Source organism: Metarhizium brunneum, chromosome 5, assembly GCF_013426205.1.
Source record: "Metarhizium brunneum chromosome 5, complete sequence".
NCBI classification, from domain to species: Eukaryota; Fungi; Ascomycota; class Sordariomycetes; order Hypocreales; family Clavicipitaceae; genus Metarhizium; species Metarhizium brunneum.
Genome location: NC_089426.1, coordinates 1,388,766 through 1,412,850, shown reverse-complemented (window position 1 = coordinate 1,412,850; position 24,085 = coordinate 1,388,766). Strand labels below are relative to the sequence as shown.

The following is a 24,085-nucleotide window of genomic DNA, read 5'->3' as shown; positions in this document are numbered from 1 at the left end:
ATTTTAGCTCATCGGGTTATGCGTAATTGTGAGCCCCGAAGCAAATAAACATTCATGACGGTACGAGCGTCGATGGCGAGCAGGTGATAATGAATGAGTCAAGATGTTGATGTTATGACACTCAGTCCTCAGTTATGTTCAGCTACTAGCCAATTGGCTTCGATGGTTGGGGAATATTTTTGGAAACTTTGAAGGGTCAACTGGCCTGGTCCATCTTCGTACAACATGTTCACGTTTATTTTACCAATCAACGGCGAATTGCCATTCTTCCATCCACGTGGGATACGAGATAAAAAGTAAGAATTGGAACATGGCACTGGGATGTCGCTTGTGATGCTTTCAGAGGCATCTCGTCGGTTATGCACCAACGAAAAGTGGTAATTGACAGTTTACCTGTCTCACACGGCTGGCTACTTGGAACCTAAGCAGGCATCTTAACGACCGCCGGACGACAGAGGATGCGATGTTTGGGCAATTTGAATGTTTGTGAGACAGAGAGCATGCCAAATATATTTTCGGGTGAACGACACTGCTTCATCACGGCCCAGTGCTAGCCTCAAATCGCACTGTACAGCCACAGTTATCTCCGCAAAGCAGCACGATGAGACAGGTCCAACGCAATGGATGGCAAAATAATGACAGTATCGTCGGTGGCATCAGTCTACCAATAAACGACTGTCGCTCATTATATGGAGTCACTGGTCCTTATTTTGCCATTTTCCACCAGCCGCGCTTGGTCCCTGCATCGTGTAGCATCCGCTCCATGGTCAGCGCATAGCTCCAATTTGGCGAGATGACAGTGCGATTGCTCCGTAGATTACTCCACGGAGCACGGAGGAAGTTATTTCGAGATTGGATGAAGAATACGGAGTAGTATTATGGAGTCACCGACCACTGCAGTCATCACGGACGGTGCTAGGCCACGCCGAGGCCCTCTTGGCACGGATGAATGATATCTTACCATGATTTAAGTGATGCTGGGTTGCATGTCTACATGACTCTGACTAGTGGTACGATGGCACTGCCTGAGGCTTTCTGTAGATATTTGGCCATGTCCCGTCTCAACGTTGAACGATGCCCGTGAGGCTCTTGCGCCGAGACATCGACATCGACATACATTGATTGATGAGTTGACATTGTAAAAAGAACAGGCCTATATCGTAGATGAGACACGTCTTGTTGGGCTCGTGCGGATAAAATGAAGCCCCATGCAACGCGCCCCCCGGACGGTCGAGACCCCGATGAGCTCGGTTTGCCTGATGATTTTCGCCGGACAAGCCCGTCACCAGGATGCCGTCGGTAGTTGCGGACCATGACTCAAATGTGACGTTGTTCGGGATGCCAACTGCACCTGGATCTTCATTAGGTCATTGTTACTCCCATCGTGTCCTTGCATCCAAGAGTAAACAGACTCCATCTTGCCATCTTGTTCCCGCGGGGGGGAAACGACTGACAAGAAAAACAGCGACAAGGTGCTGACACAAATACCCTGCCAGCCGCGTTTCGAATGTATTCATCAATGCCGTAAGCGGTGTCTCAAGGAATAGCAAGCAATGTCCAAGAACGGCCATAGAGGAGATGATCAGACGCTGAGAAGAGACCGTGGTCCGCCGACGACTTTGCCAACGGGCTTCAAGTGATGAATGCGAATCGATGCCGGGTTTGTGTAACTTGAAGCCGAGTCCATCAGCGCCACCCCGACAGACGAGGAGCTGGGCCGGAGGATTAATGCTGAATGGAACAATTGACGGTGACTCTCGTCAAGTAAGTGATATGGCGGTTCCTCCACCGCAGGAGGCGGTTGGCTGGATGAGGCGAAATTACCAGACACGACACTGACAACGCCCGGGCGGAGACTGGTGACAGGGGTTTGAGGTTGCACGAAGAGACCGAAAAATTGGTCTCGTTGACGCAGAGCGGATGATGACCCTGGCGCCGTGCCCTGAATGCTGAGCCCGACGAGGGGGACCAGAGGATGCGAAGCGCAAGCAGTCGACATCAAGATTGGAAGCTGTCCAGTCCTTGACGCCACAAGGGACATGGCTGGACTGGTCCAGCGGTCAACTGGTCCGGTGGGGTTTGCGCAAGCGGTCAGCGCGTCTAGTGCCCCCCAGCCCTGTGTTCAGTGGCTGGGTTGCCTGGAGCGCCCCAAGTGCTCGCTGAAGAGCCAGCCGGCGCTTCAATGTTCAAAGTTTCTCGATGTCAGCACACAGTGCATGCACTGACATGGAGTCAATCCAATGTTAGCAGCAGCTTGAGCTCAAGTATGTCCCTTCATGCCGTCTAGGTCAATTGATGCGGCCCTCCGGCCAATTGCAAACTGATCTGCCGATTCTCTCCGAAACTGCAACTGAGCCCTGCGTCATCGGACGGCGTCGGTAAAGAGCAATGCATATCCCAAAACACCATCCGTCGACATTGTCCTCACGTCGTAGTAATAAATCATTCAAAGGCCTGTGGCGCTTCATGAACCCTGCCGACCCGCACAAGCTCGAACCAACACGACTGGACTTGCGCCCTGGACCAATCGGCCTCAGCTCATTCTGCCTGTGGTCTCTTGTTGGAGCATCTCTCATCTCTTTTTGCTTGATCGTGAGTGCTCTCATCAAGCCTCGAGTCGCCCGTCTGCTCAGAGCATTGAGCCCGGCCCTTGGACACAATCGTGATCCAGGAGCCATCTATCCGCCGCCGCCTCTTCCTAGTGAACATCATCTGCCTCAAGTCCGCCTGACAGCTCATATCCGCTCTCGTTCGGTTCTCATATCGTTCAAGGACAGGTAGACTAGAGGACTGCCAGGTTGCGCACGGGAAGACGCGCTGCTGCCGCCTTGCTGCAGGTGCAAGCTTCCCTGGTCCAAGGTTTTTGGAGTCGGTTCGAACTCGCGGTGCTTCAATTCGCCTCTCCCATTCCAGCCGCGCCCCCTGACCCTTCTTCCTTCTCCCCCACTGATCTTCCCCATCATCTTGGCCATCGTGCCGTTGCACGAATTGCTTCAGGCCGCCGTCACTGCCGATTGCCGTTGGCTGATGAGTGCCGCTCGTGTAGCGTGTCTCGTCCAAGCCCAGCCATCCTCTCTCTCGCCTCTGTGTCTCCCACATCGTCTACCCGTTACCCGCCGGCTCGGAGTCCACAAGAGTCGAGTTCCAGGAACCAGCGACGCCACACTAGTCTTCAGCCTCTGTTGCGACAGACCAGACACGACCGAACTTGGTCCTCGGCGACTCCAACACACCAACCCCATCTCTGGCATATTTGTACAAACACCAACCGCGATTGAACCTGACCGACTTGTACACCAGCCTAGTCACTCTTCACGGCCACGCTGTTTTTTGAGCTACGAAAAGGGGTAGTCGGCTGCCCCAGCTACTCAACCTTCCATGGCCGCTGTTTCATCAACTCCCACGGGAGCTGCGGCCTTGACACCGCTGAGCGGCAGCCATGGGGAGGGCGTCTGGGATTACCCCGGTGCGCAGCCAGAAGTAAGAATAAATTTGCCATCCGCAGACTCTTGGATACGAGATTATACACGACCTGCGGTGCCTCCCTTTCCTGCGCGTATCTCCGCCATTGGCTCAACAGGGTTCGCTAATGAAATCCATTCACAGAAGACATCGCAAGACGGTCAGAACGAACCTCGCCCCGATGAACCCTCTCGCGGTGCTGTCGGCTCGCAGAACGGCAACGCTTTGTCTTCTTCCTACGCCCAAGCCGGCAACGATTTTGAAATGGCTGCTCGCAAAACGCACTCCTCCGACAACCTCAACGTGTCTAAATGGGATAAATCAGGAGATGGAAACGCTGGGCTCTCCCCGGCGTTGGCAGTTGAGTCTAGACAAGGCCAACCGAACCCTTCCGAAGATGCGATTTCCGGAAAGCACGGTGGGTCAGAAGAGCACAGGCGGCATATTCAACAGACCCTGGGCTTCGAGTACAGCGAGGAAGATTCCAAATGGATTCATCGAGACAAGTTGGCCAAAATTGAAAGTGAAGAGCTGCAAGCCGCCGGCTTCATAATGCCCAGGGTCCGAGCCTCCAGCAAGCAAAGACGGCCCCGCGGTCAGAATTCGATCGATATCGATAATCAGCATCAAAACCGACAGCGCCACGATTCTGCTGTCATGGGTCAAGTTGGCGAGGAGTCGTACTCTTCTCCCTGCTGGGATTTGCGAACGCCAGAAGAGATTGCTGAAGAGGAGGCCAATGCCTATTTTTCCTCGCAGAGTCTGAGGGGAGGCACCAAGATTCCGGTAGCCAAGATTAGCCCTGCCCCCATCCCACAAGATTACCTGGAGCGTGGCTCTCCTTCGGTTCGACGGATCGAGTCAATGGACGGCGATACCATTGCCTACACTAAAACGCGATCGCGAAGCGCGAGTGCTTCTACCAGGGACTTTGAGGCAGTCCACAACGGCAGTCGGTCGGCCACCGCAAAGCGATCCGTGACGGAGAGCTCCCCAAAGAAGACCACGGTACGAAAAACTTCGACTGCATCAAAGACCAGCACAACTCCCAGCAGGCCAAAAACCAGGTCCGGCCCTAATCGGGATGTCAGTGGAACCCGCCCATCCACACGATCTGGGGAACCGTCTGCTGCCAGCAAGCAGCCCGAAGGTGACCCACCATGGGTGTTTGACTCATACAAGCCCGACCCGCGATTGCCTCCGGACCAGCAGCTACTACCCACGGTGGCCAAGCGTCTACAGCAAGAAAGGTGGGAGAAGGAAGGGAAATTTGGTGACGTCTATGACAAGGAATTTCGCCCCCTGAACGACCATGAGTTCCCGAGACCGCAAGAGAAGGAACCTGTCCCCCCTGAAGTGGAAGATCTGTCGCAGGCAGGAGACTGGCCGCTGAAATCAGGCATTGCCAAGAGTCCAAAGCAGGGCTCGTACTCAACGATGCCCAAGATATCGGACAAACCTGCAGTCACCGCAGTAGCGAATCCCAAACCCCCCGGACCGCAGCCCATCCCGCAGCCTGAAGATGTTGGTGAGCCGACGATACAAGCAGAGCAAGAAGCTAAGAAGAAGGCCGGTTGCGGATGCTGTGTCATCATGTAATCAAGCACGGCTTTGCTCAGCTTGTGTCTATCTACTGCACGGCACTGTTACTTTAGCTAAACTATTACGACGTTACGACTTGTGATTCATAGAAACCCATTCTTAGCCCTTTGTGTTATTTCTCAGCTTGCCATATTCTCTTTTCTTTTCTACACCTCACTTCACTGTCCAGCTTAGCGACTTTTATGGTTTCATTTGTTCTTTTTCTTTTTACCCGGCGTCACATGAAGGCGAGAAATGGCGACGATATTCAACGAGGAGCTTATGTTTGCTTCTCCCCCTTGTACTCGATGAATTATCGAATACGATATATACTTGGGGGCCAGGAAATCGATGACACGACATTTGGACATTTTTGTCCGACTTTGGTACCATGCCTACGTTTCATTGTCTACGCCTTTAATTCTACCACCCCGACTTCTCTCAATGACTCGACACTACGATCTTGGCTTGATATGAGTGGCAACATTTCAACCCACATTGCGGCATAACCGTTGTGTAGGGCGGTTGAAGGACTTTTTTTTTTCTTTTTCTGTTGAGCATTTGTTGCGTGCTAACAATCTGCAATGGGCAAAACGCATGGAGTGCCTCAAACAAATTGGGTGGAGGAGCTTTTCGGATTCTTGAGTGTATAGATACCCCCTCTAAGAGGATGGAATTTTTCAACCCATGGTGGAGCAAGTAGACATTGATAAAGACTATTTTGAAAATTCACCGAGCATGCGAAGCGGATGCTGCACCGTGACGAGGCTTGAGGGTGCGGACGTGTAGAATCAACGATCAACGACTGGATTGTTGGCACTGGGCGCATCATCGATGACGGGGCGGCGCGTGGAGCCGTGCCGAGTTGCCGTCCAGCTCCATGTCGTCGATGTATGAGCGGCATCACCGGCGTCATCGACCGGCGGTTAGGGAGCCGCACTCATATAAAGTTTAGGTGCAACAATGCAGCCTTGCCGGACACTTGATGCACCAGTCTGATCTGGCAACAAACACCAATTGAGGATACTCGACTGCGAATCAAGGAGTTCAAAATGGTTCATCAGCACGGCGATCATCATGACATCCCCTCCGAGTATCGTATCCACAGGTACGTCCGCTACACCAAAACACTCCCACCCTTTTCTCGCAATCCATCATCTCAACACAAGACATTATATCGTGTAACTAACTTGTCTACGCAGGCCGGGGGCATGGCTCCCCGCCGACCACCGCGTCCATCGCCAATACCTCTCCAACGTCACCCGCCACATTGACTCGCACCCCAAGCAGCCGCTCACACCGGCCCTCGAGGAATTCAGGCAGCTCATCGAAGGCAACTCGCGCATATACATGTACTTTGTGCAAATGTTTGACGAAATCCCCCGCAAGCATCCCTACTGGCGGGACCCCACGGGCGGCAAGCAGATTCGCGATTACGAGCACATGCTGCAGGTGCTAAACCACATCGTGACGCGAGCGCCGGAGTGGACAGAGGCCGCGGAGAGCGTGGGCGTGGTAGGAGTGCCCATGTGCTCGCTGCTAGACTACCAAATGGGAACGCCTAGGTAAGTTTGATTTTCGCGAGACTTGGCTTGGACGGTCTCTCTGTCGTGATAACATGGCTGCTGACGGGGGTGTTGGGGAGCCAGTGGGCACGCGGCGTTTCTAGATCCAGACGTGAACAAGGCGTTGAAGAAGGTGCTGAACGAGTGGGGGAAGTACTTGCAGGTATGTCAGGCAACATTGAACGAATGCCGTGTTCGTCGGGCCTGTGAGCTGATATCCGGCTGTAGACGCCCGAGTCGGCAGAGGTCCTGGGGGACCATAGCCTAGGCTGGTTCGGACAGACGGGCATGAGTGATCTTGTCCAGGTCGCCAACATGCCGTACCAGTCGAGCATGAAGTTTGAGGACATGTTTGTCTGCGATCCCTCCGCAAAACACATGGGTTTCAAGTCCTGGGACGGTATGGCAGCCCCCCCCCCCCCCCTTTTCACACACAAGGAATCACCCCTGATTCTCCAGCACAAAGCACCACGCCATGTATAAGATACCTGCTGACTCCCGACGAGACTTCTTCACGCGGCGAGTGCACGACGCGGCGCGCCCCGTCGCCGATCCCGACGACGACTCCGTCATTGCCAACGCGTGCGAGTCCTCGGTGTTCAACGTGGCGCACGACGTCCGGCTCCGCGACAAGTTCTTCGCCAAGGGCCAGCCGTACTCGCTCGTCGACATGTTTGCGCACGACACGCTCGCGCACGAGTTCGTCGGCGGCACCATCTACCAGGCGTTCCTGTCGGCGCTCTCCTACCACCGCTGGCACTCGCCCGTCTCGGGCACGGTGCGGCGCGCCTTCGTCCAGGACGGCACGTACTTTAGCGAGCCGCTCTCGGAGGCCGAGGGCGACCCGCGAGTCGAGATTGACACGCGCGGCATCTCCGTGGCGCAGGGGTACCTGTCCGCGCTGGCGGCGAGGGCCATGATCGTGCTGGAGGCGGACAACCCCAAGATTGGCCTGCTGGGCTTCATCGGCATCGGCATGGACGAGGTTAGCACGTGCGACATCACGGTCAAGGAGGGCCAGCGCTTGAAAAAGGGCGACCAGCTGGGCATGTTTCACTTTGGGGGGTCGAGCCACTGCTTGGTATTCCAAAGGGGCGTCAGGGTCGACGGGTTTCCGCCCGTGGGGAGGCAGGAGAATGTCCCCGTGAGGGGGAAGCTGGCCGTTGTTCATTAGGATTGTGTTTTATTGCGCGCGCGGCGCGTTCTGACAAGCGCTGCGTTGTATATATGTACATCTGCCGTGGTTCAAGAACATATAAGTCGCTTGTCCTGTAGGCTCGCCAGCTTGTTTGGCCAACATCGTCATCATTTCTGCGCGTCGGCCTTCATGCCGCCCTGCACCCAGTTCCTGGCCCCCTCGGCCTTTGTGTCGAGCTCCTCCTCCGTCAGGCCGTCGTTGTCAAAGGCGGTATGCGGATTCGGCACGTGGCGGCCCCTTTCGAAGCCAGGCCGCCGCAGCAGCGTCTTGAGCCACTTGTCGAGATGGGGGAACTCGTCGAGCGAGACGCCCGCCCAGGCTTGGTCGAGGCGGTTAGCAGTGAGGCACGTACGTCGCGGCGGTGGGAAGAAACCTTACTGTGCGAAGCGACCCATCCCCAGCATGAAATGTCGGCGACGGTGACGCGGTCGCCGACGAGGAACCCGTGCGGCGACTTGGCGAGGTGGTCCTCCATGGTGCGGTAGAGGCGGCGCGTCTCGTTGCCGTAGCGGTTGATTCCGTATTCGATCTTCTCGGGGGCGTATCCTGCGGCTGGGTTAGCAAGCACTTGAGATAGATTGCTGCGCCTGGCGCTCCGGCGACGACGACGTACGCTTGAAGTGGTTGGACTGGCCTTGCATCGGGCCCAGGCCGCCCATCTGCCACATGAGCTGTTCAAACATAATGTTTCAATGTTAGCAGCCGTTTCCCTCGGGACGTCTGGTGTGTACGAGGAGGCTGCTGACCCAGCTTGTCACCTCCCAGTGCTCTGCTGTGCCCCGGGGATACGAAATCTTGTGGTCCTTGTCGTACCGGTCCACGAGATACTCGAGGATGGCGCCGCTCTCAAACACGCGGATCTTGTTGCCGTCCAGCGTGTCCGTCAGGGCGGGGATGCGCCCGTTGGGGTTGATGTCGAGGAACCACGGCTCCTTTTGCTCGTTTTCCATCATTTTAATCGCGTGCACCTGCCGCTGTGAGCCGCTGTCCTCCTTGTCTGCGCTTTTGTCTCGCGGAGACGGTTGGCTTACTTTGTACTGGAGCCCGAGCTCCTCGAGCGCAATCGATGCCTTGATGCCATTGGGCGTCGAAGCTGTGTAGAGCACAATGTCGGTTTTGGCGGCCATGTTTGTGAGTTGCGAAGCTGGTTGGTGAGGGATGGGCTGCTCATGAGGAACCGCGACCGGGGCGGATGTATTATGTGTTATATATTGGGGACTCCATCAAGACTAGTACTATCTGACTTCGATTAGCATGGCACTTTGAGCGGGCGCTTGGTAATGTTCTTTTGGCGGGCGTAGATGACCTGCTTAGAAATCGCCATCACGTCACGACTCGTCCCCGCCAATGGGGGCTTCATGGACAAGGGCGCCCCTCATTGTATCGACGGAGCTGGGCTTCGGGAAGGGCGGAGCACACCGGACGGGCTTGGTGATGTTGGGGAGTTGGGGGCGTGTTCCGTGGCGTGGGAGTTTTGCGGAGTTGGATCGGGGTCTCATTGAGCCGAGCTGGCTGGACGCCTCTTTGGTGGGCCAGGGGTTGCGGGATAGTTGGAGTTATTGGGGCATAACGGGTGGCTTTTTGGTGAGATGTATAGTTGGACATGGTGTGGTTGGGTTTGCGTGAACTTGAACACGGGAGAGACGAGGCCGGATTGCACGATCCATCTCTGCAGTTCCCGGGGCGAAATCTATGCATTTCAAGATACCTCGGGTGATATGGTTGGTTGGATGTCGAACCCCAACTCAACTCGCCGGGCATGACTACCCCTTGCTACATCTATATTATAGGCTAGAGGACAGTCAGATGTAAGATGTAGAGTAATACCGCTCTTCTACGCGGTACTATAAATACCACAAGTTATTCAGCAGTAAACCTCAATGCCAAGTACTATATGGGTATCCCATCTCCAAGCCAATTGACTAATTGCTCGTAAAGTAGTTGGTCGCGACGATCGGACCCAATCCCAACTCCTTCTCCGCCGTATCAAGACTGTAGCGCATTCTCGACCAGAGGCCCATCTTGGCCCCATCGACTGAAGCATACTTGCTCCCATCCAAGGATGCCGGCTGCCCATATAAGAAGAAGCAGTACCGGTGCGGTGGACTGCCCGGTGGAGGGCCAGGAGGAGCATAGTCGCTAATCGACGGCTCAGATGCCCTCAAAACCCTCTGTCCGCCTTCATTTGCCGCCTGCAACCCAGGTTGAATCCAGTGAAGAATAGGACTGAGAAAGGGGAACGATGGATGAGGAGCATCCAGGTCTAGACAGACGACCATGTATTTCGTTGAAGTGTTGGCCCCATCAAAGCGAACAACTGGCTCGTCTCGTGCTTCTATAACAGAGGTTAGTTTTCACTGGATTGGTGTAAGAGTGAAATAGAAACGTCTGGTGGTATTTCGTACCGGCCTTGGGGATGTGCAACCCCGGCTCAACAGTGTGCCTGCCCATACGGACGCCTAATATCTTGGACTTGTCGTTCTGGACGGCGGCGAGTGCCCCCATGGCATTGGTGTTGGAAGGCATTGGTGTAATTGTACCGCATGCAAGCGGGGCGTTTCTCTCTACGTTGTCGATTGTGTCGTGCGGTCTTTAAAGCAGAAAGATCATTTAGAACATCATGTTGCTTCTGTTGATTGCGTCTTGGTTCATTCTGCACTGTCTTATAAGTGGTTCGCCCGGGATTGGCATGGGCCGTGGCTGCCAAAATAGTCAAGTCCGTGCCGCTCAAGCGCCGACGACCCGTAGAACAACACGGCGCGGGGGGAAGGGTTCGGGCCGCGAACGGCAAGTCGGCCGAAGGCGGAATAAAGCGAAAAGTGCCTGAGAATGCACAAAAAGACCAGAGGCAGCTGCGTTACTTATATAGAATACTTTCTAGAGGCTAAGCTATTCGTAGAATCAAGGTCAAAAGGGGGAAGCTACCAGACTTATATACACTAGTTCCCCCCAGGTTTAGGTACCCTCTACAGCCGCCGTAATTGGGCGACTGGGATGGTGCTGCAAGCTGCGAGGTTTCGAGATGCATTGAAGACGAACATGTATTACGTTGGGACCGGTATGCTGGTCGTTGAACTCGATATTCTTTATCAAAACCAGAGATTATTCCAGTCGATCTTGTGTCTACCGCAAAGAATGTAGCGGAAATATTGTGTATCCGAGGAAAATTGATGAGTTCCCATATGGTGTCGTGTGCAAGGATACTGTTTGTTTGCGTCCCTCCATGGATCCAGACCGATGCCGTTCTTCAAATCAATTCTTCCATTCATCGGAACGGAGAGCCCAGTGACTAGTCACAGGCTCGTATTTCTTACCAGTCTGACGGTGCAAGGAAGACGGATCAGTGAATTAAGGCCACTTGTAGACCTCCTGTGATTGGAATCCTCGGGCGACACATCGAGAACGAATTTGGAGACTGACGGAGTTTTGCTCAAAAGCGGACGGGGAGGCCTAACGATTGGTTATGTTGATAATGTTAAGTGTCTGTAGTCCTCCAACATTAAATCTCTACTTGCAAACTTGAATGACCATGAATAGATTGCCAATAGTCGGAGGTGAATAAACCGCTGCAAGTGACGAACTGTCATTAATCATTTTGGTGGTTCTGGGCACACGGAAAAGCAAACTGACGTCATCGGCTATGAGAAATCTTTACCTTGGTAGTTATTATGTATCCCTTTAGATGTTTAGACGTCGAGTTCCTTCTTTTTATTTTCATTCTTTCTACTGTCTTGTGTCCACGGAACTTGGCCTTTTACGCTGAACTTTCAGTTAAATCCTCTGGCGATTTGATCGCACGCATACAAGTCATTTATCCACGAGTTTGGGGTCCAATGCGACAAAGTTAAGGAATACCAGAATCCTGATGTGACTTGCCATGCTGCCAAGAGTCGACTACCGCGGGTCTCATGTTGAATCGGCGACAGGCCGTCACTTGATCAATTATGAGGACGGCAACCAAGACACGCCCCAAGATTCATGGTGCTCACCGCCTGGACTCGCATGGACCCAAACCATCACGACGGATACCTGTGTAATGTTTTTAACTACATCACAAGCTCGCGTTGGTGGCATCGTCCGGCGTCGAAGAGAGTGCTTGGAAGTGTCTCTTGTGCGTGTTTCAACGGCCAGCCTGGGACAGGGGATCGTGGGCTTATATCGTGGTCTCTTGATTTGCGTTTAGCTGCCCAAAACATTGATTGAGGCGGTAACTGTATGTATGCAGGCCATGACCATCGTCGAGTCAGAGTCGGGGTTGTTATTCGTCGATTATTGAGATGATTGCAGAGGATGCGGGCGCCATATCCAGGATGGAAGGAGCTGCTCGGGTTCTTCCCATTCAAAGTTTACTCCAATGCCAAACCCCTCGCGGGATGTTCCATGCAGAACCACCAGTCGGCCATCATGACATGTGCCAAGCGCAGGAATACGCATCCCATGTCCAATCCATTAAATGAATTACTTGTCAGCTACTGCTGTGGCTGATAGCTGTGTTGTCTCAGTCCATTCATTGATCGTGCCAGGGCAGAATGTTGAAGCTCACCATCAATCATGTGCTCCAGAGGACCAGAGCGATCATTGAGGGACCCACTTGAGCTGAGCGCCACCAGACCGCTGCCAGTCCTGGACTCCTGGGCATCTTGCGTCCATGGAAACCGCCGCCTCTCGTCAGTGCGCCGAAATGGCCATCCAACAGAGTCATCAATGCCAGTTGCTGACCTACCCGAGGTGGCGGGTTTCAACCTAAAGGTGTAGATAATGCCCTGTTTTTGATCGGAAGCCGAGAAAGATCTCAAAAAATATTGATGCCGGATCATGAACGCTTCACAGCAGAACCAGGGCTTGGCATAATCCAACACCATGAATGAGACGCCAAAGCCAAAGCAAGCAGCGTGCCTGGTTTGCCGTCGCAGCAAGATCAAATGCGACGGGGCTTCCCCCAGTGGACGCTGCAAGAGATGTGTCCAACTGGGAACAGAATGTATTCGTCCTGATTTCCACGCTGGTCGCCAAAAGGGCATCAAAAAGTATAGAGACGGTCCTTTCCTACATCCCTCTGATGACCTTGGCTAACATGTTTGCTTTCGTGTTTCGATCCGCAGCAAGAGAGTCGGCCTTGAAAAGGCATTGTTCCAAGTCGAACAGGCAGTCAAACGAGCAAGAATTGGGCAGCAGCAAAGTCCTGAGGATGACAAAGTCTTGACGCAAATGAGGGCCCTCATGGGCCATCTCGATGGCAATGAGTGGTCGCCCAGCCAAGCGTCCAACCATCAAGCGAGTGGAGAAGCTGAGGATTCATCTAGCGAATATGAAGAGGACATGGCCGACCAGACTTCCATATCCGAGGACATTGTCCAGCGGACAGAGGAGACTCTGGCTGTGGACGATGCTGAAAATCCTCTGCAACTGCTGGCTCGCGCATCCTACTTTCAACCTTCTCGAGAGGTTCGGAGTCGCAGCTCACCACAGCAATCGCGAAGGAAAGGCGCAGCTTCAGGCAAAAGTCCTGAGGCGGCGAGTCTCGAGGCCTTTTTCTCTGGAGCCAAGGTGAACCTGGATGTTGGCAACGACATCGATCCGATTGAGCTGGGTTTGGTGACAGAGGAAGAGGCCGATTCCCTGTTTGCATAGTAAGTCTGTCTCTGCTCCCCGTGATTGTATCGAGAGAGTGCTAAACCAGATAGCTTTCACGCAAATCTCTCCCACACTCGGTGGGGGTTTGATCCCAGACTATACACCATGACTTACACCCGGTCAAGATCTGCATTTCTCTGCACGTCCATTCTTGCAGCGTCAGCGTTGTTTATACCCACAGCCTCTGCATTATCAAAACGTCTGTCGAATCATGTCACTACTTTGGCACACAGAGTCATGTTGCGAAGACATAAATCCATCGAAATTGTGCTAGCATTCATGGTCAATATCCCTTGGATGTTTCCAGGACAGCATAGCACTGATGACGAGGCCTGTGTCTACATATCCATGGCGACCAGCGTTGCCATAGACCTTTCCCTACACAAAGTTATAGTTCCTACGGATGTCTTACAAGAGGGCTCAAAACTGGCTCTCGCAAGAGGTGAATGCTTGGATACCCGTACAGCATTGGCAATGGATGGATATCCAGATCTTGATCCATGGACCGACAAAGCAAAGCTTCTACTGCGAAACAGGGAGCGCTGTTGGATATCTCTATTTGTTCTCGAACGAGGGTGCGTATTATATGGCACACCGTGGGGGGTTCTGCGCTAATGATGTGTGTAGAATGTCACTGGCTCGTGGCCGTCCGTTTGTGGTGCCTGTAACCAAACTGATCAAAGATTGTGACAGTTGGTATCGATCAGCAGTTGGAGACCCTCAAGATGGCCATTTGGTGTCAATGGCTGTGCTTCGGCGCGACTTGGTATGTTCCAAGTCCACAAGACTCATGTATTGTGTATCGCTTATACTTATTGCACCAGGATGGCCTCTTCGCCACAGTTCGCTCTCTCTGTGATGGGTCGCAGAATCCAGTCAGTGACGGATCTTTGATTGCTCAATCGTATGTAACTCTATTACTATCGTCATGCTCTATCTATTAACAGCTCGCAGAATCCAAAGTTCAATAGAGCGTTTCTTTGATCAGTGGTACACAGAATGGGGTGTATCAATTGGCACTGGACCCCGTGAGTAACGTATTTTGCGGCAATAAGGTGGTTGTTGAGGCTAAATCATTCTCAGAGCGTCGATTACCACCATATGTCGATATCCTTGTAACACATACTCGACTGTCTACTTACGGCGGTGTTATCAACCACCCCACAGCTCCCATCGAAGTGAGGCAATTCTTCCGTACGGCGGGCCTCTCATCAGCTTTAAATGTCATGAGAGCGGCCATTCAGGGTGAAGGCCAGCTACACTCCATGCCCAATAACACAGCAATTATGATTTCTTTTGCTGCTTGTTTTGCATTAACCCTCAGCGCTTATACTTCTGGGGGCTCTACTTTAGTACCGAGCATTCGAAAACTCATTGATGAGGCCGCGGGCGTTCTGGAGAGAATAGGAACCATTACACAACACAGAAACGGACTGTCGACTTTATACGGAAGATATCTGAGACAGATTGTGCGCAAAGCGGCGAAACAAAACGTGGCCTATCCATCCGCACCACCACAAAATACGAGTAACCCGGGAGCACCCCAAATACAACCCATTGGCGCCCCAGTTGCTACATCGAACAGCAATAGTTTCTTGACCCAGCAGTTAACATGGCCTGAGCCTCTCCAGTTCTCTGCAATGTCAGATGATCAAATTACACATGTGCTCAACCAGCCGGGCAACGAGTTTGAGGCTTCATTTGGTGGGCTTTCTTGGGAGGATATGAGCAATTTCGACTGGCTGCACTGGCCAGAATTCGTGGGATAGGCAGCTCAGAGACATATCATTTCACCTCTGTAGCAGTTATTATCATGACTAATAGTTACATCTTGGCAGTATCCCGCTGCTGCTGTGAGACAGTCAACTGCGAGAGTCGCCTCAGCTGCTCCATGAAGACGAATGTCAGAACAGTATGTGGTCTGCATTTCATGTTAGGCAAGCGGGCAATTGACGGTCATGGAGGTGACTTACGTTAGTCTCAGCCAGGCTGGTGTCCAGCCCTTCATTAAGAAGCGCGGCCCTTCATCCCGTAACCCATTTCTAACGATTTGCAACAGGCCCTGCGAATTGTTAGTCAACATATCACGAACCGTGACAGAACAACAATGAACTTGCATCTCCCTTGGCACTCGACTGCATCCGGCTCTTTAAAACGTCTGCAGGAGCACAGAGTGTTGTGGCTACTGTTCCTGCCATTAACGAAGCGAGGGCGTGGGTGGTGATATTATCCGACATGTTATTCGATGCCAGCAGAGACTGCTTTGCGGACGCATAGCTGTTGGGAAATGTTAGCCCTGCCTGCGTGGCGCCGCCGAGCCCGTTTCCGTAATGACCTACGATGCGATCTGTGACACATCTTCAAGGATAAAAACGGCATTTAGCATCAGACTAAACAGTACCGGACAACAGGTTTGACAAAACGTACTCATGAGAACACTTCTCGTGACATTCGGTCCAATCCCACGACCAAACGCCTTCGCCCCCTCTTCTTTCCAAACCCGCCACAGACCAACTAATGGATTCGAGTATCGGAACCTGTCCTTTGCAGGCTTTGCTCCATCGGCGCACATACGGACAAGAACAACCTCAGTAGGATTGCCAATCAGCCCGGCAATTCCACCGGAAACCCCCGCGCAAGCAATATTCCATGATGCCGGAAGCCTGTCTCTACCGGACGTCTGGAGCAATTGTGAGGAAAGATGATTGTGCAATCCAAATCGGGCAGTTGAGTATGTGCCTTGTCGCAGAATAGACGCCGATAGGCCGCCCCATAATGAGGGAATACCTGGGGAATAGGTCGGGGTTAGTTGAGGCCCGATTCTCAAAGTTTGGGGTGGCGTACCGTCTCGGAGCCCAAATCTGTACATTGTGCTCAACATGGAGTTGCTGGACTTGAGGACCTGCATGCGACTAGAGATGGGGAATCAGCCACCCATGCGCATTTAGCCGTTTGGTCCCGAAACTCACTATTTCGTCTGGTCGAGCGGGTGTGCTTTGTGGTGTAAGATGCGGTGTAAGTCTTGGGCCTCAGAGAGAGTGAAGCTTCGTTGACAATAGACTTACTGAAACAGACGGCCATACATGCCGCCGCGCCGCTGAATAGACAACTTGGTGTAAGTTGTTGCTTCACCATGACGGGCGAGCAGGGCATCCAATACGTACCCAAGCCAGAAAGGCTCAGTGCGAGGCCTTGACGTCGTCATGGTTCAAATGTTGTAACTTGTAAATGGCGTTGTGCACAAACACCACACTCTACTGCTACTCGAACAAATCCCATCCATCAATTCAACCGCCTTTTATTCACCTCCGTTCTCAGTCACCAACCAAGAATCCCAAGTCGGCCCCAATAGTACCCTCCGGGCTATTGCCGCAGCCCTGTCAATGCTCCACCTGATACGCCGCATCTCGGCATCCAGAAGTAGTCTCCGGCCGAGGAACTCTCCATCGGCGGATCACCACGTTCTCAAACGTCATCACTCCCCAGACCAAAAACAGTTTGCCCAACCAGCAGCCCGGCGCATGTTCCCTCCGAGGGGTTTAAAAAAACAATGGGCAGACTCTCCCCGCCGACAAACTCACGACAAGCACGCCCCAGAAACATGGCCAAGCTATCAAACTCGTTAAAGGCCCTCATCAACGCGCCGTCGGCGCGGCCAGGCCCAACGCCCGCGCCGGCAGCCATGAGAGACGTGCTCGGCAGCATCGCCAGCGACGCAGCGCAAAAGAAGATTGGCACTCGGCCCTGGCTGGCTGTCTCCGTGCGTCATCCCCCAAGCAACACACGGGAGCAAGACTGACTTGACAGCTAACGCCGGGGGAAAACCACAGACGGCCGCCACCATGACGCTCAACTCGCCCGACTCCTTGCCCATGCTGCACGCCATCGCCTCGTCGCAACGGGGCCAGAGCCCGGTCCAGACGGCAGAGTTCATGCGCGAAGTCGGCCTCAAGTGCATCAGCTTCAACGGCATCCCCCGCACAATCAACTGCCTCAACGCATTCCACGCGTCGCTCCCCAAGAGCGTCGCGTCGCAGCTGTCGTCGTCGTCGTCGCGGGCGCCGACGCCCTCGGACCTGGGGGACGTGTCTGCGCGCGGCCGCCGGCTGTGGGACTCGATATACGCCCCGTTTGAGAAGAAGCTCGTCGACAAGCTGGCGCAGTCGCACCCGGACCTGCCGGTGCATATCCTCAACAGCCACTACGGCCCGCTGCTGTCGGACCCCGTGGAGAGGAACGGGCTGGCGAGCACGGGGCGCGTGTTGACGAGCGTCGTCGCCGTTGCGTGCTTGAGGGCGCAGACGGGCGTCGGCCCGCAGGTCCTGTCGCACGTGTTTGGGCTGAGGAAGGCGTGGGAGGACGGGAGCTGGCGCGAGGAGGGCGGCGAGAGCGAAGACGTGGTGGCCTGGCTGGTGGGCGATGAAGGCCTGGAGTGGATTCTGAGCACCGTCGATCGGATCGCCGAGGTTTTGGGGTCCAACTTTGCGCCTGCGAGGGCGGCCAAGTTGTAGGGGAGGATTGTCTGTGGCATGGCGGATTTTTTTGTTTTGCTGCTTGATAGACAATAGACCCCTTGTTCATGGGGGAGCGTGTTGATCGCTTTTGATCGTGTACATACATACGTGCAAGTGCAAGTGGTGCGGGCAAGTTGAGGGAATACTATACATATAAAGCAAGCTCTACTTGACCATATCATGGACGAGGCATGAGTTTATACGATGCAAATGGTATATTGTCCAGCGACACAGCTCGCCACAGGAAAATGGCAACAAAGCAATCCAAGTCTATATAATCCAATGGTATATCTTTTCCGCTCACGCCATCGTCTTCACGCTCTCGGCCACGGCAAACCCGGCATCCGTCTTGCTTCGCACCTCTTCAATGTCGACGCCCGGCGCCAGCTCCGTCAGGGTCAAGCCGCCATTGTCGCGATCGACCTGGAACACGCACTAGTACAGTCAGAAGCCATCCGTGTATAAACGCATCCCCTTTCGCGGCACTTACGAGATCGGTAATGATGGTGCTCACAACCCTGGCACCAGTCAGCGGCAGGTCGCACTGCTGCACAATCTTGGAGGTGCCGTTCTTGGCTACGTGCTCGGTGGCGACGACAATCTTGGTCTTGTCGGGGTTGGCGACGAGATCCATGGCGCCGCCCATGCCCTTGAAGACCTTGCCCGGGATCATAAAGTTGGCGAGGTCGCCGTCTGCGCTGACTTGAAGGGCCTGCATGTACACTCACGCGTCAGCTTTTTTCATGAAAACGAACGACTGTCACACGTTCGGCGGCGGACGTACCCCGAGAATAGAAACGTCCACATGGCCGCCGCGAATCATGCCAAACGACTCGGACGAATCAAAGACGGCCGCGCCGGGAACCAGCGTGACCGTCTCTTTACCGGCATTGACGATGTCCGGGTCGACCTGGTCCTTGGTCGGGTATGGGCCCATGCCAAGGATTCCGTTCTCAGATTGGATCCAGACCGTGCGACCCTCTGGGATGAAGGTGGCCGCCAGGGTAGGGATACCTGCCACGTATGTCAGTTTCGGGAGCATTTTGCCAAGAAATGCAGGCGGTTGCACGGTTGACGTACCGACGCCCAGGTTCACGTAGTAGCCCTGCTTCAACTCCTCGGACGCTCGCTTGCCAATGCGGTTCCGTCGTTCCTGCGCGCCGTTCTTGGGCGCGCCGTCCTTGGCCGCGGCGTCGGCCTCGGGGTCGCGCAGCTTGAGGATTTCAATCTTCTTCTCGGCGGTGGCGGGCACGACGCGGTCGACAAAGATGCCCGGCAGGTCGACGTCGTTGGGGTCGATGTCGCCGATTTCAACAATGTGGTCGGCCTCGACAATGGTGACCTTGGCTGCCTTGGCCATCAGCGGCCCAAACGCCTTTGTGGTATATCTACAACGGTCATTAAAAGATTGCAGCACGGGGGGGGAGACATGCATACCTAAAGACACAATTGCCCGCCTTGTCGACTTTCCAGGCTCGCAGAATGGCAACGTCGCCCGTGAGCGCAGTCTCCAGCAGGAATGATCGCCCATTGAACTCTCGGGTCTCGCGGCGCTTGCCCTTTTCAAGTGCCTTTCCAGAGGAGTCGAGTCTGATTGGGATCTCGCCTTCTTGGAGCAGTGTGTCTGCAAAGAGAGAGAAAAGTTAGAGCCTCGTCTATTGTTCTTCATGGTGTCCACGTACGGGCTCCAGTTGGGGTATAAAAAGCCGGAATGCCTGCGCCTCCGGCTCGCAATCTTTCAGCAAGAGTTCCTTGGGGGCACAGCTCAATGGCCAGCTCGCCGCTGAGGTATTTCCTCTCCAATGCCTTGTTGTTTCCAAGATAGGACAAAATGAGGTTATCCACCTGTCCGGCCTTGGAGAGTGTTGACAAGCCACCCTGGCCTTCTATGCCGGCATTGTTGGATACCGCGGTGAGTGAATGCAGTGATTCGACTCCACGGCGGTTGAGAGCTTGAATGATCGTGTCTGGTGTAAAAAAGGGGTCAGCTATAATGCATTCCGTCAAACCGGCGGGAATGAGACGCACCGGCGACTCCGCATAGTCCGAAGCCAGAACTGAGAATCGTAGAACCACTCTTGACGTCTGAAACAGCGTCGTCCGCATCCTTATACACCTTGGAGTATTTTTGCTGCGACTGTGAGAATCGGACCGTTGTTGTGATAAAGGTGCGCCTCCCAAAGCTCGTCTTGGATCGCAGTATCCGCGCGGTGACGGTCCACGCTGGTCTGGGAGCCATGTTGGGCTTCAAAGTTATCATGGTGAGAGATGGGTAAAGCTACGTCGGCAGGCGCACGAGAAATAAAATAAATAGAAAGAATTCCATGTTTCGGTTTTATGGAAGAGGGATAACCGGACTTCCGAGCACTGACTGGGTCGCAGCTCCCAATGGATGAAGTCACTATCATGAGAGCTCCATCACCAATAAGGGCCGAATTCAATAGGGACGGCCGCGGATTCGTCGGCTCGCATAATCTGTCTCCTGGCCAAGCTTTTGCGGCTCCTCCGTGGGCTCCTCTCGTCTCCATCCGCTGACAAGCCACCATCTTGAAGATCAATGCACGTCTCGGCCGCAAAAAGTAGCCCCGAGGACCCTCCACGGACCACCGGGTGGGTCGGCGCCCAAATCAGCCGCCGGGCCGGAAGCGCACCGTTGCAACGCTGCGCCGTCCAGCTCGCATCGTCATTGCCAGACGTCACGCTTGACCCCGGCCCAACAGCGAAGAAGGGGGAGTGATGTCAATAGCCGTTATTGTATTACAAACATCGCATGGCTTCGACCGCGAGGCTAATTCTGCACCCCGCAACTCCGCTTCCCCCAGATTGAGTCACTAGTGGCTGAACCATGATTCCCTGGGTTGGGTTCGGTCCAATGTTTATATTCAGCCTGGGTTCCTGGGGAATCTGAGTCTGGCGCGGGCAGAGTTACATTCCGTCGAGGTTGTAATTGCCTTTGTCTGATACGACGACATCGTTTTCACATAAACTCCAAATCTGGCCTTGACATGGACGGCAAAGCCGAGCACGAAGAGTGCGGCACGCCGCCGTTGCAGACCAATGACAACGACACGGTAACTAAACGGGTATTACTAAAACTGGACTGTCGGTAGGTCACTATTGTTGTCCCTGTGCAACGGACACCCTTTTGCTCAGTGCTCACGCTATCGTCCTGTCCAGAGTGCTGCCTATTCTTGCCCTGTTGTTCCTCTGCTCGTTCCTGGACCGCACAAACGTCGGAAACGCCAGGATTCTCGGACTAGAAGATGACCTTGGCCTGTCCGACTCACAGTACACGACTGGACTGGCCGTCTTCTACGCGACCTATGTAGCCAGGTGAGCCGGCGGCCGATGTTTGCCCCCCCGAGTCTTGGCAATGGCACCTAACAATGCAAACAATAGCGAACTGCCAAGCAACCTGCTCCTCAAGAAGGTTTCCCCCAAGGTCCTCCTGCCCTGCTTGACAGTCGTGTGGGGCATCATCACCATGTGCCTTGGCTTCGTCCGTGGCTTCACCAGCTTCTGGGTTGTCCGCGCTCTGCTGGGGGTGGCCGAGGGCGGCCTGCTGCCCGGCATGGTGCTGTACCTGTCCAGTCTGTACACCCGCGGAGAACTCGCCTTGAGAATTGGCATCTTTTACTCTGCCGCGTCCCTGTCTGGCGCCTTTGGAGGTTTGTGTCCCGGTGGTGGACTCTGCGGTATTGTTGTCTATGATCTGCTGACAATACATGTACGCAGGTCTGCTTGCGCGTGGATTGTCGGCAATCGGACCGCGGGGTGGCCTTGAGGGCTGGCGATGGATTCTTATTATCGAGGGGATTCTCGTATGTGCCTTGAGGGGACTTGGTGTGCGGCCGGTGCACAGCGGCCGGTGACAAATCTCATGGCTAATGCTGGCGACGGCAGACTGTTCTCTCGGGACTTGTCGCCTATCTCGGCCTCCCAAACAGCGTGGCTACCGCGAGCTATCTTTCCGCAGAGGAGCGAGACTGGGCTGTGAGGAGGTTGGCTGAGGACTCTAGTCGATTCAAGTATGTGCCCGCTCGCCTGATGATTGACGCAGCGTATTGACGCATATGCATGCAGTCTTGCCAAGGAGTATGACGAGAAATTCAGTTGGCGCGAAGTCCGGCGCGGCGTGTTTAATCTCCAGATTTGGTTGACGTCGACTGCGTATTTCGCAATTCTGTCCGGGCTGTACTCTTTTGGTCTTTTTGTACGTCCTTGTTCCTCTCGTGCATCGCCGGTCATCATTTCTGGGCCTCTCTCTCTCTTCTCCTTCTTGTTGGTGCTGACGCAAACCAGCTGCCAACCATTGTCAACGCTCTCAACATCACAAGCGACGCCAACCAAACACAGCTCTGGTCTGTGATTCCGTATGCAGTTGCTACTCCGATTACAGGTAGGCAGTATAAACCCAACACGCGAGAAACATACAGGGCAGCCCACCAACACTAAAGACGTAGTTTTGGTCGCGTTTCTCTCGGATCGTCTGAAGTTGCGGGGGACTCTGATGCTCTTTATTCTCCCAATTGCCATTGTGGGCTATGCGGTGATTGCCAACGTAACGGGTCCATCGGTACGATTTGCCATGACGTGTCTAATGGCAGTTGGACTATACTGCTCTGTGCCCTGCATCCTCGTATGGAACTCGAACAACTCAGCGGGCCACTATAAGCGAGCAACAACGTCGGCCCTTCAGTTGGCAGTTGCTAATTGCGGTGGTTTTGTAGCCAGTACGTCCAGCTCACTCGGCGGCAGTCATGTATCGAACCAGGCATGATCAAACAAGTGCACTGCTAATAAGGGCGTTTGCTCTCTCCTTAGCATTCGTGTACCCTAGACAAGACGGTCCCAACTACCACCGCGGACATACCATCATAATGGGCCTGCTGTGTTACGCCTGGGTAGCGTAAGTGCTTGAGGGTCCAAGAGCGGTGACTTGAGGGGGGAAAGAAAAAAATCAAAAAAACAGCGGCTGACCCTGTATATGCAGGATTCTTGCGAATGTTTTGTGGTGCGCAAAGATGAACCGCGATAAGCGACTTGGCAAATACGACCAGTACAAGGGGTGCGGTGACGACCGGGATCCCGAGTTCGAGATGGTCCGTTAGGGGCACGCCTGTTGTTTTCACTTCAAGATATCACATGTGCGAGAGCTGCATGTACGGACAGGGACGAAGATGAAGACGGCGTACTTTGCCTGGCTGTTCCGCCGTCCCCTGATGCCGCACTGCGAGGCCATACGAGCGGCGTGGATGACGCGATGCCGTTTTTCCGTAGACGAAATGATTAGTAGTATATGAACCACATCTCCGCATGTGGGACAGTCCGGGAATAAGCCTGCAGGAGGTGCTGGCTCGCCATCTGGTTTGCTTGCAGCACCCATGTGCGGCTACTGCAGGAAGTGCTTCTCAACGGCAGATGTCGCTGTCGGGAACAAGACTCGGCCCAAGGGCGATTGGCCAGCTCGCATATTCTTCACCTGCCAGGGGTGAAATCATTCCCATCCGTGCGTGAGATCGTCGATGGCGCTTGGCCGGGGGGCTGCGGGAGTGAGATCATAGTGCCGGCACTTTCGGGCGACTTTTGAGCTCCTGCCCTCCCTGCCACAGTCCGTCGAATTCAAAGCATCGACGGACGTTCCATGGAATGCAACATGGTCCGGAGCCCTTTGCGAAGTCTAAAACGGAAGAAAGATGACTGCCCCGGGAACGGCCTAGGCGGCCGGCCATTCGATGTTGAGATGGCCGCGAGTGGCGAAAAGGAAGTTGCCGGACTACGGCCATCGAGTATATACTGCAGCACACTGCGGTATCGTGTATCCATATTAATGAGCCAATAGAGTTGTACTTGTAGATTGCATCTCAGTACTTTTGCGCGTCGGCACCTGGGCTTGGGTTACGTGGTGTTAGGCATATCTTACAAACACCAGAAACTCGCCGGCTGCTTCGTCATGCGCAGAATCACATTGACGAGCTCCCACGGCCTTGACAATCGGGCGAGGCCGCGAGTCCCACCCTCCACCCCGGAGGACACGACTGTCATAAAGTTAAATCGCACAAGTTACAGCCGGCCATTCCCCCTCTGGTTAATCTGATCCGCGAATTGGTCTTGGGCCATTTCGTGACCTA

General features: G+C 54.1%; 10 protein-coding genes across 10 annotated transcripts; 6 read left to right on the top strand and 4 right to left on the bottom strand.

Moving 5' to 3' along the window:
• Positions 1–3,378: 3,378 nt before the first annotated feature.
• G6M90_00g085200 (uncharacterized protein) lies at positions 3,379–5,061 on the top strand (the record flags this gene model as incomplete). Its single annotated transcript, XM_066131269.1, has 2 exons — positions 3,379–3,480; positions 3,607–5,061. 2 exons carry the CDS (start codon positions 3,379–3,381, stop codon positions 5,059–5,061), a joined length of 1,557 nt encoding a protein of 518 aa, XP_065987480.1.
• A 1,034-nt stretch (positions 5,062–6,095) lies between these two features.
• On the top strand, positions 6,096–7,782 carry psiD_2 (L-tryptophan decarboxylase; the record flags this gene model as incomplete). Its single annotated transcript, XM_014685590.1, has 5 exons — positions 6,096–6,151; positions 6,246–6,608; positions 6,693–6,771; positions 6,837–7,008; positions 7,115–7,782. The coding sequence occupies 5 exons, from the start codon at positions 6,096–6,098 to the stop codon at positions 7,780–7,782; spliced, it is 1,338 nt and encodes a 445-aa protein (XP_014541076.1).
• Positions 7,783–7,913: 131 nt separating this feature from the next.
• yghU (Disulfide-bond oxidoreductase YghU) lies at positions 7,914–8,933 on the bottom strand (the record flags this gene model as incomplete). The annotated part of the gene is made up of 4 exons (XM_014685589.1): positions 7,914–8,125; positions 8,185–8,352; positions 8,420–8,477; positions 8,553–8,933. The coding sequence occupies 4 exons, from the start codon at positions 8,931–8,933 to the stop codon at positions 7,914–7,916; spliced, it is 819 nt and encodes a 272-aa protein (XP_014541075.1).
• A 795-nt stretch (positions 8,934–9,728) lies between these two features.
• On the bottom strand, positions 9,729–10,332 carry G6M90_00g085170 (uncharacterized protein; the record flags this gene model as incomplete). The annotated part of the gene is made up of 2 exons (XM_014685588.1): positions 9,729–10,141; positions 10,212–10,332. 2 exons carry the CDS (start codon positions 10,330–10,332, stop codon positions 9,729–9,731), a joined length of 534 nt encoding a protein of 177 aa, XP_014541074.1.
• Positions 10,333–12,666: 2,334 nt separating this feature from the next.
• On the top strand, positions 12,667–13,437 carry G6M90_00g085160 (uncharacterized protein; the record flags this gene model as incomplete). The annotated part of the gene is made up of 2 exons (XM_066131268.1): positions 12,667–12,833; positions 12,909–13,437. The coding sequence occupies 2 exons, from the start codon at positions 12,667–12,669 to the stop codon at positions 13,435–13,437; spliced, it is 696 nt and encodes a 231-aa protein (XP_065987279.1).
• Positions 13,438–13,677: 240 nt separating this feature from the next.
• SAT9 (Satratoxin biosynthesis SC1 cluster transcription factor SAT9) lies at positions 13,678–15,209 on the top strand (the record flags this gene model as incomplete). The annotated part of the gene is made up of 5 exons (XM_014685587.2): positions 13,678–14,015; positions 14,068–14,206; positions 14,265–14,344; positions 14,395–14,468; positions 14,524–15,209. The coding sequence occupies 5 exons, from the start codon at positions 13,678–13,680 to the stop codon at positions 15,207–15,209; spliced, it is 1,317 nt and encodes a 438-aa protein (XP_014541073.2).
• A 55-nt stretch (positions 15,210–15,264) lies between these two features.
• M2OM (Mitochondrial 2-oxoglutarate/malate carrier protein) lies at positions 15,265–16,645 on the bottom strand (the record flags this gene model as incomplete). Its single annotated transcript, XM_066131267.1, has 6 exons — positions 15,265–15,361; positions 15,414–15,502; positions 15,558–15,787; positions 15,868–16,227; positions 16,285–16,352; positions 16,506–16,645. The coding sequence occupies 6 exons, from the start codon at positions 16,643–16,645 to the stop codon at positions 15,265–15,267; spliced, it is 984 nt and encodes a 327-aa protein (XP_065987368.1).
• Positions 16,646–17,041: 396 nt separating this feature from the next.
• ALG3 (Dol-P-Man:Man(5)GlcNAc(2)-PP-Dol alpha-1,3-mannosyltransferase) lies at positions 17,042–17,951 on the top strand (the record flags this gene model as incomplete). The annotated part of the gene is made up of 2 exons (XM_014685585.1): positions 17,042–17,200; positions 17,271–17,951. 2 exons carry the CDS (start codon positions 17,042–17,044, stop codon positions 17,949–17,951), a joined length of 840 nt encoding a protein of 279 aa, XP_014541071.1.
• A 303-nt stretch (positions 17,952–18,254) lies between these two features.
• OXCT1_1 (Succinyl-CoA:3-ketoacid coenzyme A transferase 1) lies at positions 18,255–20,193 on the bottom strand (the record flags this gene model as incomplete). The annotated part of the gene is made up of 7 exons (XM_014685584.1): positions 18,255–18,389; positions 18,445–18,666; positions 18,739–18,968; positions 19,035–19,342; positions 19,392–19,578; positions 19,637–19,921; positions 19,983–20,193. The coding sequence occupies 7 exons, from the start codon at positions 20,191–20,193 to the stop codon at positions 18,255–18,257; spliced, it is 1,578 nt and encodes a 525-aa protein (XP_014541070.1).
• Positions 20,194–20,959: 766 nt separating this feature from the next.
• G6M90_00g085110 (uncharacterized protein) lies at positions 20,960–23,065 on the top strand (the record flags this gene model as incomplete). Its single annotated transcript, XM_066131266.1, has 10 exons — positions 20,960–21,060; positions 21,132–21,287; positions 21,354–21,622; positions 21,690–21,775; positions 21,858–21,982; positions 22,038–22,167; positions 22,257–22,353; positions 22,418–22,687; positions 22,779–22,863; positions 22,948–23,065. 10 exons carry the CDS (start codon positions 20,960–20,962, stop codon positions 23,063–23,065), a joined length of 1,437 nt encoding a protein of 478 aa, XP_065987432.1.
• Positions 23,066–24,085: the final 1,020 nt, after the last annotated feature.